A 19,648-nucleotide genomic window follows, 5' to 3' on the forward strand; every position below is an offset into this window, starting at 1 on the left:
CATGGGTTAGGTGATCAGCCTCTGCTTTTTGCACTTTCGCTTCGGCATCACGTATTGCTTCTAGCTGTTTTTTCTTATGGGCTGTGGTCCAGGCTATTATTTCCCCTCTGAGCACTGTCTTGAAAGCCTCCCATAATTTTACCGGGCTGTCTACTGAGACGGTATTCATCTCAAAATATTCCTCAGTGGTCTTTTGGACGTGTTCAACTAGTTCTGGGAAGCCTAGGTAGTAGCTGTTCAATCGCCAGCTAGTGGGGGGAATCGATCTGTTGGTTTTGATTGTTATTATGAGCGGGGAATGGTCCGATATACCTGTGGGGAGAAATTGTGCCGCACATGCCTCATGCATGTTATTTAGTGGCAATAGAAAATAGTCCAACCTAGACAGCGAGGCGTGTGCTCCGGAGTGGTATGAGTATTCCCTTGTGTCAGGGTGTAGCATCCTCCACACGTCTCGCAGCCCCAATGCGTCAGTGAATGTGGCAAGTTTGGTGCATGTGTTCGGGTTTCTGGATCTTATATGTGTTCAATCAAGGTCTACATTCATTACTTCATTGAAGTCTCCCCCAATTAGTGTAAGGTCTGCGAGGTTATTCATAATTAGGGGCGTGATGTCACTGGTCAGGGGGGTTGGGAGGTGCATATACAGCTAGCATGGTTACAGAGCGTTCCCAGAGTGTTCCTGTCATGAGCACAAACCTCCCTCCCGTGTCTTGTGTAATGGACGTGGGCACAAAGGGGAGTCTTTTGTGTACTAGGATTAGTACCCCTCGTGACCCCATGGTAAAACCGGCGTGGAATGCTAGTCTGTAGTTGGTGCGCCTGAAGAATGTGCAATTGGTGCCGGCTAGATGTATCTCCGTGAGGAATGCCACATCTAGGGAGTGTCTGTTCAATGATTGTAGTACTACTCGTCTTTTAATACAGTTGCCGAGCCCATTCACATTCCACGTCAACACTCGGATTGTTCTGTTTTTGTTCACGTTAGTAACTCCCGCCATTTGAAACGTGTGTGGATGACAACTGTATGCGTCGGGTTATTGAGGGTGCTGTGTAGTTTCGCACTTTGGTAATGTTTGCCATGATTAAGAATAGGTTGGTTTCCCATCGAGACATGCTCATCCATTTGTGTTACGTGGGCTGCTAGCAATAGTAGTGCGACAATGAGTGTGCTAGAGACGGTGTGATTCTTAACATTATAAATAGTATGACCTCCTGGGAGGTAACTAACATAAAACAAATTCTTATCACCCCTCCCCATACTCCTCCCCAACATGAAGTATCTGTCGCCCTAACACTACTGGCGCCTAACAACTATGTCGCCAGATTAACTTAGTATGAACTGTTTACACCTTCTCCCCGACTTACTGCTCCTTAGCGGGTCTGGTGTCTCAAGTCTCAAGTCGAGGGCATGGCGTTGGCCGTTACAATGAGTGCATCCGCGCCTCACGGGCCGCCCGCCACACTTATGCAGAGGTGGTATGATAACCAATTAATTGGGTCGCGGCGGGGTAGTACTCCTTGTTAGTGTTACTGTTTCAGCCCATTTCCTCTTGTTGTGGTGGTTCCTGCATCGGAGGTTGTGGGGCCGGGCGCCTTCTGTCTGGTGGTTCATGTCGGTTCCTGTTGCTCCCTTGTCTCCAGTCGCCTTCAATGTGTTTCTCGGCCCAGTTCCACGCTTCTTTTGGGTCAGTGAAGTGCATCGTTGTTCCTCCATGATAGATCTTGAGCTGGGCCGGAAATAGTAAGCCATATTTCACGTGTAGGGTCTGGAGTTGTCTTTTGAGCTGATCGAGCGACTGCTTGGCCTTCTGCACCTCCCTTGTGTAGTCAGGGAAGAATGTCACTCTGGACCCATTGAAGGTCAGTGTGCCCTTGGCCCGTGCCATCTGGAGCAATGCATCTCTATCTCTATAATTCAACAGTTTTGCAATTATGGTGCGTGGAGATGCTCCGGGTATCGGTCTTCCAGTGGGCACCCGGTGTGCGCGCTCAATTGAGAAGAACTTCGAGAATGTCTGGGGCTCAAACATATCGGTTATCCATTGTTCAAGGAACAGCTCCATGGAAAGGCCTTCTGTTTTTTCCGGTACACCCAGGATGCGGACGTTATTACGTCTTGATCTCCCTTCACTGTCTTCTGCCCTCTCCTCCAGTGTTTTCAGACGTGTCACAACCCCAGCCATCCTTTGTTCCATAGTGCGCAGTCCGTCCTCAGTCCCAGAGATCCGTTGCTCCGCTTCCCCTGTGCGGGAGGTCAGTTTTTGTAAATCATGGCGAAGGAGTGAGACGTCTGTACTAATGCTGTCCATTTTTTGTTCCATGGAGGTTCTGGAGTCTGTTATTGCAGCCATGATGTCCTTCGGGCATATAATGTTCTCTGTTTCCACCATGGTATCTGGTTGCTCGTGTTCCGATTGGGTACTCGCCATGGTCGTGGTGAATTGGTCCATTTTGCTTTGACTTGTCAATTTTTTTGTTTTATCATTCCCCATAGCAGCTGGCATGGTCTGTGATGTCAATCGGTGGACAGTTTGTCGCGGCTTCCGCCTGCTTATCCACCTGCTTATCCGGTGGTGGGGGCGATTACTATCCTGGGTCGTATGACCGTGACCGTTATGGTAGTAGCTGCCCCACTGTGTGGATCTTCTCCGCGGTCCAGGTGTGGTCTGCTGGATTCCGTGCTGGGTTTAACGGTCAGTTTATTTTAGCTTTTGTCGTATCCCCTGGAGTACTCATGGATCTGCGCCCACACAGTATGGGTAGTGTTTTGTTTTCTGGTCCACTTTACTTGCCTACGCGGGGATGGTGCACCGTATTGGCCCTGTGCACGGTAGCAAAGCACCAGGATTTCGGTGTCCCACGTGTGTCGCCCATCTATATTTATGGATTGGATGGGGCCACTGAAGGAGTTCTTGTAGTGGGGCCCTCAGGCGATGAGCCGTTCCGCGGGAGGGGGAGCGTATAGGTGTGCTGCACAGGGGGTTCACCCTGAACTCCCGTCCCCCCTTCTCCTTCCCGTAGGATTGATCCGCCGGCAGCCGCCCGGAGATGAGCTGGTGCCGCCCCAGGAGTCTAGCAGGCGCTCGACCCTGAGCAGAGCGCCCGCGGTGCCACCACGGCTCTGGGCGGCCTGACAGCGTTATGTCTGTTGTCGTCGGGGCAGGCGGAAGCAGTGTATGGGCACGTACACCATCGTGATAATGCAGGATTGGGTGTCTGCGGTCGTCAGCCGCAGGGGCCACATCCAAGGATGTCTCCCCTCCGCTCCTCGATCTGTCGCAGGAGGGAAGGAAACCTTTGCAGCTCTGGGGATCCCGCAGGCAGGAGGCAGGGAGGCACTCAGCGGGATCCGCTCCCCGCAGTCCGGGAGCGACGCTGGAGGCGGTTCGCCTTTCCCTTCGATCGCTGTGCAGCTCGGCCCAGCTCCTCTCACCCCGCTAGTTTGCCGCCAACGCACGGGCATGGTTTGGCAATGGCACGCGGCGTCCTTCACTCATCCGCGGTCTGCAGCGGCCATTTTGTTCGTCTTGCGGCGCATGGGCTCGCGTTTTGCAAGATGTGCCAAGTGGGTCTCCCGGCACCGATTTGCTCCGGGATCAGGTAGGGGTGTGCAGCAGAAGTTTCCACGTCCATGAGGCGCTTTGGGTACTTTCAGTCATGCAGGAAAAGCAGGATTATTTCAGGATCTAGCTGGCGGCCCGGGAGCAATTCCCTCAGGTACTCTTGATACTTTATCTCGACGAGTATGAGGGTTCCAGTAATTATCTTCGGTCCGCCTTCCCAGTTACCTGTATTGTTCAGGGATAATGTCTGTGGGGTTTTGTAACAGGCTGGGTCCCTCTTCTTCACTTATCATGCTTGCTTTTCGTTTCTTCTTTCGGTTCGCTCTGCGATACCTTAATGCAAGTGGTGTCAGTGTTGTTCATGGACCTCCAGGTCCACCACGATTTGCTTCTGGTCATGCCACCACTTATCTCTCGCTCTGGCTCAGGATGCCTTGCATTCACCGTGGTCTCTTGCGTCTCTTCTTTTCTGACGCCACATGTCGGAGGCTGCACTCAGGCTTGTCTCTCTCGTCAGACGCCATGCTTCCAAGTTTCCTTCAGCGTTCCTCTGCCAGCTGATTCAAAACTTGCAGATTCTCTCTCAAGGTGGTTGCCTCCAAGATGTATGACACTGCCGTGGGACTTCCCCAGCGTTGTGTCCAAGTCCTTCTTCTCTGTACTCTGTATTCTTCCAGTGTTTTTTTTGTTTCAGTACCACATAAGTGTTCTTTCATAGGTACAATCAGAGTGTTTGGTTGACAATAGCAGATTCTAGTTTGTTCTTCTCATCTTCTTTAACTAGATGTTTTTGAAGATGTGCTAGTGATATGTTGTTTAGGGAGTTCCCAGAGAGGAAGTCTCTCCTGGTGACGTCCCACTTGCCTCTACCCCTTGAGAGGGTATTGTGTAGCAGGCTCTCCTCCCTAGCCTCACAGGGTAAGGCTCCCCCGTGGGGAGAAGTGACAAAATCCAGCGATTTGTCACAACAGCCAAACAAAGATGAAGAATTCTGCAGGACAGACAGCCATGGGACACCACTAGGACAGGAAGGCAGGTTAAAGTGGTGGTCACCAGAGTCAGGCAGCGATATGTGATCCTACAGCGGCGAACAAAGGAGCAGGCCCAGCACAGCTTCCCCATGTGTGAGATGGCTGAAAATGCAGGAACACTTGTGGCAAAAGCTGAAGATCTGTAAAGTTCCAATGCTTTACTCGGAGTGGCGATGGCTGCAGCAAGGTAGCCCAGGAGAGAGTTTTTCAGTCCATTGGTTAGTCCAGGGACACTTCCCAAGGCTCAGCAGGCACAGATCCTCTAGCAGGGGTCAAGGCTGGTTGTTCTCATCAGTCCAGGGGTCAAAGCACCAACGAACGCTTCACCGGGACAGCACTAGAATTGATGCTGCTCAGCTGCATGGGACGTCCACGGGTCGTCAGCAGGTTGCTCTTCTTCGTAGAAGTCTTGGCGCCAACTGTGATCTGATGAACAGTTGGATGAGCCCTCCTTTTATCCAAGCTTCAGGCTAGGAGCACATCCAAGCCCACCAATGAAGGCTCTACACCATTCTAACAGTCGGTCGCTATCCAATTATGGATAGCCACTTGCCCAGCAAAAAATAATCCGGCACCAGCGATGTGGAATGAAACTAGACATTCTCAGCCCCCTTCTCAGGCATGCACACACACACACACACACACACACACACACACACACACAAACACACACAAACACGCACAAACACGCACAAACACGCACAACCCTTCAGCCCGTGAAAGCCACAGCTTTCCCCGGTAAAGGGATTTCCATATAAGGCATTTCCTAATGTGAGAAGGCAGGAAGAAGGCCAAAGAACAAGCGAAAAAGCTGGCAGTACGTCCATTTTAGGGTGCTAGTCACCTTTAGTTGCCATTTATGGTAAATGCAAATGTGCACAAGTAAAATAACACAGACAGTGAAAATATCACAGCTGCCATCATTGTGAAAGTAAGGAAAAAGCGGTTATAAAAGGATACAGCATCCTAACTGCATTTCACTGTAAGGTGATGTTGCCAATTGTAACAATAAAGTAATTTATAAAGAGAGACATAGGGCCTCATTAGATTAGTGGCAGTCCGGAAACAAGGGTGCCGGTAAGCCTACCGGTACCCTTGTTTCCGGACCACCACCTTCTGAGTCTGCCTGCCTGAGTCACTGTGCCCGACAGGTCTGATCCTGCCAGGCACATCGGCCACAGTAGGCAGACCGGTCACAGAAGCACCGGCACCCTTAGCAACAGTGCCGGTGCTTCCGTGTCCCCATTTCCATAGAGTCCTATGACTTTCCAGGCCGCCGGGGTTGTAATCTCCTGGTGGCACTGGGAAATCAGGCGCCTGTAAATCTTGACGGGTCTGGCGGCAAACCGCCGGTATCACCAGCAGGGTTACCGCTGGACCCGTAATGAGGCCCAAAGTATTGGGGATTAGTCAGTTTCCCCATAAGAATTTGCAAAACAGGCTAGGGAAGTAGAGCAGAATGCTTTACGTAACGCCAAAAAGTCAGTGCATGGTTCAAATCAAGCAGAAAGAAAGGGTGTGCTATAGAAATCTATGGCGAGAAAGTTGCAAAAACAACAACCTGTAAGGGGTCAAGAGTAAGACTCGGACACAGTGGCATGTTCAGTTTTGGTAATAATCTTTTATTGTCAAAATAGTAAAAGGGGTTGGGGAAATCCTATCTATCCCTATCTCTATGAGGGGTTTTCCTACCTCAACAAAAGTAAGGAACGTCTGTCAGGATGTTAAACAAAGCGTTTTCAGTACTGTGTCCGAAATCCTAAACTGACCCTTACACTCCAAAACATAACAGTTCTAAGGTGCATAAAATAAAATAAAGTTCCACTAGGAAAGGGGCTTCCCTTCCCCTAGATTTCTTCCAATGGTTTGTATAATATTGTATCAAGGTTCCAGGTTTTTCAAGGGGGAAAACTCTTTCCTTGAGCCTCCTCAAAAGTATACACTTCTCTTGAATCACAACATAGTTCTCTTGACTTCTTAAAGGGATATGAGTCTTCCCTTTTCTGTTACACACTTTCTCCATCCTCCTTCCTTTCCCTGGAATACTTTCCTGCCAGGGTATTGTTTCTTGTTCCTGCAAAAGGGGTATGAAGCTTCCCGTTTTATCCTTTATCTTCTTACCCCTGGTTTATTCGCCTGCTAGGGTATCGTCACTTTCTTGCTTGGATGCGAGTCCCAGACTCACTGTTTGCCTGGTTCACTAACCTGCCAGGGCTCCGCCGCTCTCTGTTCAGTTTCTCTTTTATCCAGCTCACAACACTTCTCCAATATTGGGTCAGCAACCCTTTTCATTAACTGCACTGGCTTTCTGTCTGCAATAGTTCCAATGTTCATGTCTGCAATAGTTCCACTGTCTTTGCTACGCACCTTTCCTCAACAATGTTTGTATAGATAACACTTGATCTGCCTTTACTTGGGTTCTATTGTGTAATACGCGGTGCACAGTATTCGCCCAGAAGAGCCCGGAAACCTGCTGACTCTCCCTGGGCTTACCGGCTCTGTGCAGCGTCTTTAACGTTCCTCGTGTTTCACTGGTGCCTGCGCTCCCGGTCCATTGACTGATAGTGCGCCTTGTGAGTTGTTGGTTTCCCGCTTTGCCATCCTATGTGTTCGGCAGCTTTGGCTGTACAAAACAGAAAAGCAGTGAATTCTCGCGACCTGGCTCCTCTGTACACTGTGCACGTTGACCTCTGCGTTGCACTCTGAAGTCTGCTCACCTTCGGTGTCCTCTACAGTGTCAGCATCCGTTTAGGTACCTCTCCAGTCTCTGGCTCTCTCAGCCTTGCCAATTCGGCTCACCTGTGTCCTTTTTAAATGTCCAGGTATTTCTCTGCAGTTTCCAATTACTAGAACGCAGCATTGGCTTACCATGTCCTGCCATCCTCATTACTTCATCCCTTCTCCACGTCTTAGTACAAAAAAGAGGGAGGGGCGTAAATGAAGTTCTGGGCTAGAGAAACATGGGAAGTCAGTCTCTATATTACAATACGCCATGGAGAAATGTTGCAGTGGCACATGGTTGTCACTAAATGTTAGGAAAAGACCAAGTCAAGACAACCCTTCAGTTCTGTCTCCCTGGAGCTTGTCCTCTCCCACGTGGTTGTCCTGCAGATAGCCACCCCCAGGGCCAGAGTCAGGTAGCTTCTGCCTTTCCCTGGCCATGTAAGAGAGGCTTCCTTCCAGGGGATCAGTGACAAGGTTGTCATATTCAAAGCACTCTGCATCGCCCACAAAGCCTTGCACAGACAACAAGCAGAATTCATCCAAGACAAGATTAGCCAGTATCACCCAGGAAGGGAACTAAGATCCAGCAACAACCTAAAAATAGAGGCAAACCACTATGAGAAAAGGAAATTCGGCGGAACAGCATTCTTACGTCTAATTGCCAACATGTGGAACACCAAGCCTAAACAAGTTAGAACCACAGAAGACCACATCACCTTCAGGAAACTGCTCAAAACCTGACTATTCAGCAGACATTGACAACGATAGAAGGGACGACATCACCGCAGACAAATAACTAGAGAGGAGACCAGATGGGACAAAGAACCACAAGAACCTGGCTAAACACTGCCAAGCGGCAACCAAAGAACCACGACAGAGGCTCCAACAAACTGACAGACTTCCCCATTTCCCCTTCCTGCTCCTCCAACATAACTGATGCCACTACACCAGACCTGGGACTAACCACACTACACATAAACACAGAATCAAACTATGTTCACACCCAGCATCTCTAGATGCAGAAGCACACAGAGTGAACCACCCACATAGTCCATAAAACCATCAACAACCCAACTACACACCAAGATACCGGATTATCTTACAGCTGCGGCCACCTGTGTCACTGCATCCCTTATGGACACTATCTAACCAGTGCGCACTACCAAACACTCCACACAACACATTAAAACCAACACTAAATACTACCACACACTGAGGCACTGAATCTCACCCATACGGTTACACTGCATGAGGCCTCTCGCACAAACTACCACATGCAAAACAACACTCACAGACGCCCGTTCCTCCTGGTTCTGAACCAATCCTCTGACCCTATCCGAACTAGCCTCCCCACCCCTCTCTCTTACAGAGTCACAAGAGCACCCGGAGACTGCCCCAGGGTGGTAGCGGTGCACGGTATAAATCAACATAACAGAATGCAAACAGGAGAAGTTGTTGTAAAGCAGAAACTGTAGAGGGCAAGCCAAAAGGTCCGACCAGAGATGGAGTAGAGAGGGGGGGGGGGGGGGTCAGAGCTCGAGGTAAGGAAGCCCTGTTTAAAAGGAAAGGCTAGTTGAAAAGGCCCATTGACTGGTGTCCCAAAGACTGGTGAGGGACACACCTTAAATTCCCTGACAACCTGGAGAGAGCAGCTAGTTGAGAACTTTTGTCCAGACACTGGTGTAAGTACTGAGGCTATCAGTCCAAATATAAAAATCGTGTTGATGCATATCTGCCTCAGTGGGGTGGGGGAGAATATATTTCGCCCAAAGATCATGACAAGCTGTGTTCCCAATTGAAATGAAACCCTCCCAACATGGTTTCATTTCAATTGTACACGCTGCAGGGAGAGTGTACAATGAATGCCTATGGGGTCCACCTGCTTTTTGCTTGTGCATTAAACAGGCGGACCCCATGGGAGGTTCTCTAGTATTTGCGCTATCATGAAAATCCATCTTGGTGCAAATGCTGAAGCATTTGTATGGTGAAGAGGAAGGGAGTGGCGAAAATGCAAGTTGCATTCGGCCCCACCTCTCCACCATACAAATGAATGAAAATGAGCTTTGGAAAGAATATAAGGCGTTAAAGCTTTACTCAAGGCTTTTATGCCTTGCACTCACGTTACATCTCTATGGAACCTAAGCCCCTTAGAGTAAACAACAAATTGCAAATAATTGACCAGTTTTGAATCATCTGACCATCCCCATTTATGTCACAAAAGGGGCTAAGTGGGAAACCCTAAATCCAATGTAATTTGAAAGAAAGAGGAGGGAAGCTACTTCCCACTCAGGTCGAAGTAAAGGGGTATAACTTGCTGGAAGGAATGCCATTGATGTCTGGAGTAGGACGAGGAGACCTCGGGCTGCTGTATTTAGAGGCTGATACAAACAGCCTCTGACACGCAGTACCTGGCTGCCCTGTGGGGATGCTGATACTAGAAGAACCTTTTAAGAACCCAGAAAGGTGGTTGTGACCCGAAAGGGGAGCCAAGGAACCTGCAAAGTGCTCATAAACTCGAAAGGGTCCTGGGAACTCTGCAAAGCACATAGAACCTACAAGAAAAACTGAAAAACTGTTTAATGTACCTAGAACCTAAAGAGAGTACAGAGAAACCTGTAAAGTGCCTAGAACAATCATACAGGTATAACAGCCACTTTTATTCCATGAACATGGGCAAATGCTCCCAAAAAGAAAAAGAGGGAGTAAAAATAATCCCTACAAAGAAATTGCAAATAGGCGCATGACCCCTGGTTTCAACCACACAGCTCCATGGATATGTTTGGACCAGAGTACACTTAATGCCACAGGAAGAAACAGTATTACTATTATCTGATCTGGAGAAGTAACATTAATCTTCGCATAATAACTTGGTGCATATAAATATGTATTAGAAAAACCTTTCTGTTTTACAGTTAAAACATTTTTTGTCACGTATTAAATACTACAGTTGCGATGGAACTAACATTTTACACACAACTTTAAAAAATAGGGAGTAAAATACTCCTGCGTCAACATTTTATCTGGAGCACTGACCTAGAACCCGAAAGGGTTCCCGAGAACCCTGCAAAGTACCAAGTACCTGAAAAGGGCAGATAGTACATTAAAGAGTGCTAGAGAGAAAGAAAGAGTGATAGCGAGAGAGAGAACTTTGAGAAATGTTAGTGAATGAAAAAAAGAGGAGTTGAAACCCTAAAAGAGGCTGTGGAGGTGGAGGCTTCAAGGAAGACTGAGACAGCAAATAGCATAAAGCATGGACTGTACAGAAACAAAGAGTTTCTGGCAACGACCAACGCACACAGACATTTTCTTCTTTTTATACAATCAAAAATACTACTATATGACACCCTGACCAACCAATGCATTTCTTTAAATGGTTATGGTATAGAACAAAAGTAACATTTCAGTAAATATCTTTAAGTATCACAAAAGGTTAAAGATTCAGCAGCCAAGCAAAGACGGAAAAAGAGAAAAGTATTTAATCAGGCAAGATAAGTACCTGATGGGATAGGTGGGGGCTGGGGAGGAAATAAGGTGTTAGTCTTGCTGTGGGTAGTGGAAGGTAGGGAAGGTGTGGCAGGATCTTTCATACCATACAGCTTGGATTCTTTGGAAAGTGTTCTCGGTAGCGAGGATCCCCTGGAGGCATTTGGTGATTCCGTCTTTAAAGTCTTAGAGTTATAGTGCAACTGTCAAAATAAAGGTTCAAAGGCTGAATGTACCAGAATTAAAACCACACATTATTAATCTGTAAATGTATGCATTTCACAAAAGTGAAACTTTGTATGCCAACTTTTCACAGAAATCAAAATCACGGCTTGGTTAATAAATTGACAAACTTAAATGAAAGCATTACTTACAATAATACAATGACCAGCAAAGAACAGAAGTTCAGCAAAATCATAGTACAATTAATTCAAACATGTATTAATGTAAGCCACATGCAAACACCAGATTTTAGGCTTAAAACAGCATACAAACTGCTCTTTACAGCATTAACATAATATTTCTGATGAAGAGTGTGAAATGCTTTAGATTTCCATCTATAAGGTGCACAGTATTTTTATGTTTATTCATTTATATTGCGCACCAGAGCCGAGGGTATGAGGGCGCAGGAGCAGTCATGTTATTCTCAGCTTAGTTACAATGCTGTACAGTAATTTACAGTGAATACAAAGGTTAATACAGTTGTATGACATCTCGGTACACAAAGCCCAACAGAAAAGCTCATTAGTAAAATATCTCTGCCAACTAACAAGGGCAGGGAGTCTCACATAGTAGGGGCTACATCATTTGCTTCATAACGTAACGTCATTGGGTTATTCAGATCTTGCTTTTCAAAACAATTGTTACATAAACATTTCTTTTTTTTTCATTTCAATTACCTTGACATCGACTCCAGGAATATAAAAAACAGTCATTTCCAGGTCACTAGGTTTGGTCTGCAGGGAGGATGGCACTTTCTTTCCTGCAAGTAAATGAGAAGTAGATGCATAGCTAGCCTGAAATTTCTTTTTTTTGGAGGGTGATTCTTGATCCAAACTTCTTGAACTCCTATCGTAGGTCCTAAAAAAGTGAGATTACAGTGCTTGTAAGAACAGGCATATTTACATAGAATAGCCATTTTGAAAGCATGCACTGGCTAAAGAGCCATTATGATGGATCAATATTGTTGGACGACATGCAAAAGCACCATCGCATTCTACAAGATACCATGGCCATTGAGTAGAACAACACACTAGTTATGTATCTATTAAACCATCAAACTCTGAACATCCTGGTTTCTGAAAATACCAAATAGACAAGATCTTGCAATCCCTCCCTGGAATCTCTTTAAGCATGTATTTAAGTAAAGGCTGAGGTTGAGCAAGTATGCATGCTCACATAGTATAAATGAAGAATAAAGAAGACAGACTCAGCCCTCTATCTTACAGAACCTGTTGGATAGACATGCAGCACACCAGCGAGACCGAGACGGGCCTGCTGTCGCTGAAGCCGACTGCCCATCACGCCGGCTCCGGACTCGCAGCAGTGGCGGCACTGAGCTGTGCCTGCTGTCACCAGGGCAAGCTCCCTGCAGCGGCGACTCCTTCAGGACCTGCTGCTGGAGGAATTCAACTACACCCATACACCTGATCATGCCACAGTGGTAGAGGCGTGGTCTGACTCCCCGATCTCCCCACAGGTGAGAACCCAGCCGTGACTCCGCATAAGGAGAGTGCTTGTGCAGCCGAAGGGGGAAAACGCACTCCAGGCGTTCTCTAAACTCAATCCCACATGGCTTCACTATGCCACAGTGCCAACTGGTGGCCCAAATACCTGTTATACCAGCCAGTGACACCCTGAGACAGTTGTGCCATCCTGCTACATCCCCATCTCTAGTCAGATCAGGGGGCAGACTCTGATAAAGAGGGAAGACAGACCATCCTTCCTGGAGCATCACTACACACACATGCAATCCACTCTGTAAAGCATGTACAGGGATTAGAGGTTCAGCGTCAATGGGGGTGAGGACAATGACATTGTGTCCACTTCAACTACCCCAGGACGGAGCGCAACACAGCAACGAAGTCGCCCGTAAAGGGGAGAACACCACCATCATTGCCCACAGTTCCATAGCAACCTTGTTCGGGAATTCAGTATTCAAGATACCCCAGTCGACATTATGGCTTCAATGCCTTTAAATATTTTTCGAAGCTGTGGAGGTGGTGGATGACGCGTGCAAGAAGATGCTACTTCTATTCTACGTGTGAATTGACATACACAAGTTGTTTAAGACGCTACTCCAGGGAGACAGCTCCTATAATGACGCTGGTCTAGCACTAATCAATTACTTCACGCCAATGGTTCAGTGTCTAATGTTCTCTTCTCACACTCCTTCCTTGTAAAAAGATTGATCCTGCTGCCCACAGATGAGGGATGGGATAAAGATAGATAAACATAAAACCCATATGTTTTGGGGGATAGTGATTCAGGGCCTAGAAGCAACCTGCTTGCTGCTACTGGCCCCTTTCCCTTTGAGGGATGAGAATATAGTGTTCCGATGACTACTGCTGGGGCTGGCCAGCGAGTCCGTCAGTGAATGGTGCTCAGCTTATAACGCACCCTTAAAGAGGATGCAAGCAAGGGGGACTATCCTAGTGACCTTTTGTGATTCTTAAAGCTTTACAGTTCTCATCTAATTTACTCATAAAGAGGATAGCACTGATAAAAAGCTTGAAGAGCAGCTTAGAGTGCACACCCTGCACAAACCCAAACAACCTCATCCAAAAAAAAAGAATCTGAAGACTGCTCCTGTTCTCATGGACCAAGGCACACAAATATTCTATACCTTGCCCTAAGGCAGCGGCAACTGCATGTCTGCTCACTTGCCACACAAAGGCATTGATGGTCCTCAAGCTTCTTCAACTCTCTGCCAGGGGGTGCTTTGGAAAATACTGTGGATAATGCTCTGGGAGTAGAATCTTGAGCAACTACACATTGTGGGGTAGGGTGTGAGTAAAAAAAGAAAAGACCCTAAGGTGCAGGACAATGCCTCTAAGAGATTGTCTTAAATACTGATGGAAAGGAACAGGGTTTTTGCCACACCAACATGATCAGCTCTATGGGTCCCTCACTAAAAGGAATTATGGGACACATCTGGTTCCAAAACTCCAGTGAGGGCCTGGGTCTTTCTCTCAACCTGTAGGACAAGCATGCCCAAAGTATCCAAAGCTATGGCCACCACACTGCAAAATGTCCCTAATTCATCTCCCAAGGAGGGAGCACATGCTCCTATTTTGGAGTCCAGGAAGGTGTCAAGGTCACTTAACTAATGAAGCCCTCAAGCCAGATCATGTAACCTCTTATAAACAGGAAAGAGACACATTCTTCAGGTGTGCCAAAAACAAGCCCCCCCCCGTATACTCCAGACCAAAGAGCACATAATCTCTCTGCAAAAAATGAGAGTGAGTCAAAACATACCAGTAAGGTGATACTGTCAGAGGGGAATTAACAAGCGACCGCAATTCGGGGTTGGGGACAAATTATGTGGGTTCTGAAAGGGTGCCGACATGGGATCCAATAAGAATGACACTGAGGGAGCTGGTGCAGAAGATACAGGCATTGAGGGGGCTGGCACTAAAGAGCCAGCTTTTCTAACATGCACCAGAGACAGTGGCATAGTCGATGGAAGGCTAGTGCGTAGGATCGAACCATGGGTTGCGAAGTTGATGAAGGAGCAGCAAACAGGCTGGAATGGCTCAGATGGAAACAACTGGGAAGGTGGAGCCTGCTTATAAACATTAAGCAGGGCAGCCTGAAAAGCTTAGCACTCCTCCAGAATAGAACTCATAATAGGAATACCGCAGGTTTAGGAGCAGATTACCTGGGGATCATGAATCGTGGACTAGTGGCACAGATGGGACAATGCAGAGACGTTATGATGGAAAGATGATGTATTACTGGAACAGAATCTCCTCTTTGTCTTGCTTTTTTTCCTCATACCCTGAATTTCCTCATACCCTGAATAAGGCTCTTGAACCAGAGTCTCTGCAGGATTCCTAGCAACAGAAATACGCTGCTTCACACAATGGACTCTGCTCCAACCAAACTTGCTCAATGCCATGAAGACCTTGGTATGCGTGTATCTCTATGCTTTGGGGGTCAGACTGAGGTCAGACTGACAGGAAGCACATTCCACTGAGTCAAGGTCCAAGCGCAACAGTGGTGGGAGTCGGAGACAGCCATTTGTTCTTATAGGTGGTTTAACGCCCAATTTAAGAGGCATACAAATAAAAACACGTCCTGGAACTGATAGATTCCCTTCCGGAACAGAGAGGCTCCAGTGACTCAGCCAAAAATCAGTAGTTCTGCGGTGCCCTCCGGAAACTATCAAAAGCTTTTGGATCAATCTGTGCCTGGAGATGCATTTCAATGGTTGAAGAATCTGCTGGAATAATGTATCCATTACAAAATGAGAGTGTGGACGAAACAAGGACACTACTTGACAGATATTCTGTATCCTTTTAGGGTAAGGAAAAGCCTTACTAACCAAACCATGTTCTCAAAGAACTGGATCTTTCAGCAGTACAAAGATAAAGCTGCCAGAGGCAAAGACCTTGCGACTGAAGGCGTTAAACTTCTTTGATTGAGCCACCAAGATCTCAAGGGCGGGCTGTGTCAAAAGGAACGATAGATCCCAAAGTGCACGCCTATGTTTATGAGCCACCTAATAGAGAGAAGGCACAGTGGAGGGAGCTCCCAAACTGCACACAATGACTCAGTAATGGCATCTGACTAAAAGAACGCCCGCTCTCACATAAGGTTGTACACTTTACTCAATGGCAGGATCAGGAAAAGTGTCCAAGAATTCCAGCTTAGGGAATGTGTTAAAATCACTGGTATCTGTTTTGCCATACAAGCATGATTACCAAGAAACGTACATGGAACCTTAGCTCTTGATCAATCGTAACGTGAAAATTAAGCACTTCAAATGTTCCCCTAATCTGTCAACAGCTGCTTCCAACATTCTTGAAGGAGAAAAGGTATTTTTATTAATACATTATCTGCCTTGTACAACAAAAGCACTGCTCACCATAAATACAGCAGTATGAACACTGTGATCTCAGAGACTTCTTAACATTCTCAATCTCACTTGTTGCACCCACAGAATTCACAATCCTATTAGAAATGTTCTTGTTTTTAACTCATAAGATGAAACAAATGCACAATTGTATATGTAGCATTCATTTTCTCCTGAGGCAGAAACAAATTCAACAAGATTTCTTTTTTTGCCTTAGGAATTGAGTCTGCACAGTGAGAAGGAGGTTTGATTTATTTAGGTTGAAAGACAAATACGCAGAGTTTATTAGCCAACTATCAAGGTAGAAAGAGATTTGAACTCCTAACACCATCCCATTTACTGACACCATAACCTATGAAAACAACTGCAATTCAGAGGTTAAACCAAAAGAAAGCAGATGCATGCCTACTGATCTCCAAGTCTTGATCGACCAACAAAGTGCCCATGAAACTACCCCTTTCCCATATTCAACTGCTCTATACTTCATAAATGAATGGAACACTTCCATTTAGTCGACACCAACTTGTCGAGAAATCAAACCCATTTGGGCAATCCTCTAGACACTCACCACCTCCCCTGAAACTCATGAATGCGCCCCATCCCGTACCCTTCCTAGCACCATGCCTTATTTTTGTTTCTTCTGGGATCCCCACCCGTCCCAAACCAACATGTTGCACTGCCACCTCAATTCTGCAGTCTCACTTCCACACAAGGCTTACCTTTGACTTGCCGCCCACCCACACACACACGCCCACGGCCTTCCAATGACAATCTGCACAGCAGCATGCTCAAGCTGTGCATTCCTCAAGCTGGCAGCTAAAGTCAAGCACAGTCCCAGGCTACTCCAGCTGTGAAGAGTCCAGCTTGTATGACTGCCACCAGCACACACATGAGAACAGGCAGCTGTATTAAGAGAAACAGCACGGTCAAGTGTTCCTGCGGGTATGTATTGGTCGACCAATGAGGGTGTGCACGAAGGCTACGTGAACTGTGAAATTACTACCACTTTTCCTTCCAAGCAGTGACAGACAGATGGGACTGGGACTCGCTTCTCCAAGAACTCAAAACCACCCTTGTAACCAAAATCAACTGCCAAGCCACAGGGAAACAATGCATAGTCAAGCCTTCAACCTTCTGCACTCTGGTACACTCAAGAACTGAACTTCAACAAAAGAACAATCAGAAAACAAGAAAATACTAGGCGACAATCCTGCAGTGCATCCAATCTCACCCTGCTCAAGGAACCCTGTGTTCCACGCAAACGACTGATCACCACTACCTACCAAGGCAACTACTACACTAACACAATAGCCAAGGCCAAAAACAGAAGCAGAACACTCTTCAAAGCCATCAAGCAATGCATCAACCCTCTGCCAGACCCAACTGTACCGCACTCCACTGAAAAATCCACCACCATGAACCATTTCTTCATCAACAAGATCAGCATGATCCGCAAGCATATGGACACCAATGCCACAGCTGACAGCACAACACACATCCCATCTCGCAAAATCACCACTCCCTGGACAACTTTCAAGACACTCACCATGATAGACCTGACAGCCACCCTATCATCTCTCAAAACCCTATTGGGGGAGTTTTGGAGCCTATTTCCTAAAACTCTCCCAGTTACGGCCGCGAATATTCTTTTCAAGAATAGCTCCTGAAGGGCACAAAATGCTCAGTTATTAAGCAACAAACAGCGCTTGAGGGGTTCTTGCAACATTGCAGTGACATTGCATAAAGCATGTACTCCAGGCTCAAGAGGTGAGGAGGTGAAGACAGAGGTGATTGCGCTAACCCTCAAAGAAGATGGCGACGCCCACGTGTTGATGGCGGCATGCATGGTGTAGGAGAGCGGCGCTGCTCGGGACACAGTTCTAAAGACTAGGGTATAAACAGCCAGCATGCTCCTGACTTCGCCTTGCCCCGGGTGCCGTGCGATAGTGGAGCTGTGAACTTCATGTCAGGTCAGAGCACAAGCTGCTGCAGGTGTCAGCCTTGTGGTCACCCAGGGAGACAGGATTGCTAAGAAGCACCCCATGCAGCTCTTTCCTCGTAGCAGAACTATGGGGTAAGTACAGGGGTGAGAGCAAAGCGGGCGCCACTGGTCGAGAGCTCCGTACCAGTGGGAAAATGTGCAGTGCTCCAGCGGCAGGAAGTGGTATCCTCGCAGGCCCAATTGAGCCACAGGTCATAGGTGGAGGAGTTCATATTAGATCATGGCAAGTGGCAGGTACAAAAGCATCTGGCCATGTACATGGCAGCGTCTGAAGGCAACCTTATGGCAAGCCCCAGCTGAGTATTGAGGACAGATGCAAAATAAACAAATACCTCAACAATCATTAAAACATACGGAACACCACACTGGCTGGCAGACATTTTCTCAATAACCTGATGCGTAATCTAAAAAACAAAGCAAACCACTACTAGGCCCATCAAGCACCCAGCAGCTCAGAGACGAGGGAGTGCGCACCCTCCTACCCTACCCTCTGCAGAAATGTCACACGCTCAGTGCACTAATCACCCGCTTTTGAATCAATGCATAAATGCAAATACATTTTAAAAAACCTTGGGAGCGCTTAAAGACACTATAGATGCAAAGAGCAAAAAAAATTGACTGCCTCATAAGTGAAGTAGAGCTAGGCTCAACACAAATAGCTAAGATTTGCGATTGCATAACGGAAGCATAGAAGAGGATAAATGACAGTTTCCAATATACCTATAGAGCCGTCTAAACTGCAACATGAGGAGAGTGGAGGCCAAGAACAAAGACCTAGAAGATAGATCTCGCTCTAACTGTTGTGAGGATAGTCGGGATTCATGAATCTACTGTTATACATAAGATGGAATCATTTGTGGAAAACCTTTTAAAAATCCTAGACAACCCCCTCTATCACGCCACACTTCAAGGTAGAACGTGCACACTGTGCCCTGGAGCGGAGACCCCCACCGGGTGACACATTAAGACCTATAATCACGTGCATCTTCAACTACAGCGACAGAGAAAACCTCCACAAAGCGGCTAGGGATGAAGGCAAGCTACAATATTGCCCTTCTACAATCAAAATGTTCCCTGTTTCAGCCCTCTTGTTCAGGAGTCATGTAAGTGATTCCAAGAAAATACAAATGTGCTATGGAAACAAGGAAAACAATGTGCAATGCTATGCCTAGCGAAATTGAAAATCATATTTAATGCCAAATCATTGTGCACAGACCTGGAATCCGCTTCTAAATTCGCTAAAGATCTACTAAGGAAAAAACGCAAAACACAGCTCCATTCCAAGAGTACAGAGTATAACGGGACACACGTCCATAGCACAGACATTATTTCTATAGACATAGCGAAGGCCTGCACCTGTGGAAAGACGATAATAGCATAATTTCCTCTCCCAAAAGTCTTGTGACCCTTCAAGATTTGAAGGATATTAAGTCCACTAAGGGGTACCCACCCGTTTGACAAAGTAAAAAGGTTGCATTTCTTTTCAGGAAGTTCTTTTTTTAAACGTATACCCCAAACAAGCAGATGGTGAGTAGGGGTCAGGTATATAGAATGGGGTGGGGTTTGGTGAGAGGAGCAACCCCTCCTTCCCTGCAGCAATGCCATCCTCCAGAGGAAAAGAGGACGCTGGAGAACAGCGAGATTCCAGCATACAACTTCAGATCTTCTGTATAAGCCTTGGTCCTCTCCCACCGTTGGGGGGAATGTTCTCCTGGAACATCTTCCAGTGACCACCCTGGTACCTCTGAAAGGTGTCCTACATGCT

General features: G+C 46.9%; 1 protein-coding gene across 11 annotated transcripts in view; it reads right to left on the minus strand.

The window, feature by feature from the left end:
• Positions 1-19,648, minus strand: part of BLTP1 (bridge-like lipid transfer protein family member 1) — a 2,946,455-nt gene that overhangs the window by 422,694 nt on the left and 2,504,113 nt on the right. For 10 of the 11 annotated variants that reach the window (XM_069631149.1, XM_069631145.1, XM_069631146.1 and 7 more), the window contains 2 exons: positions 11,704-11,884; positions 10,818-11,007 (listed from right to left, as the gene is read on the minus strand). In XM_069631149.1, coding sequence (XP_069487250.1) covers positions 10,818-11,007; positions 11,704-11,884 — 371 coding nt within the window. The remainder of the gene's footprint in view (positions 1-10,817; positions 11,008-11,703; positions 11,885-19,648) is intronic. The other variant, XM_069631148.1, reaches the window with a different exon arrangement.

The sequence above is a fragment of the Ambystoma mexicanum genome, chromosome 6q (assembly GCF_040938575.1).
Source record: "Ambystoma mexicanum isolate Mex_15411 chromosome 6q, UKY_AmexF1_1, whole genome shotgun sequence".
NCBI classification, from domain to species: domain Eukaryota; kingdom Metazoa; phylum Chordata; class Amphibia; order Caudata; family Ambystomatidae; genus Ambystoma; species Ambystoma mexicanum.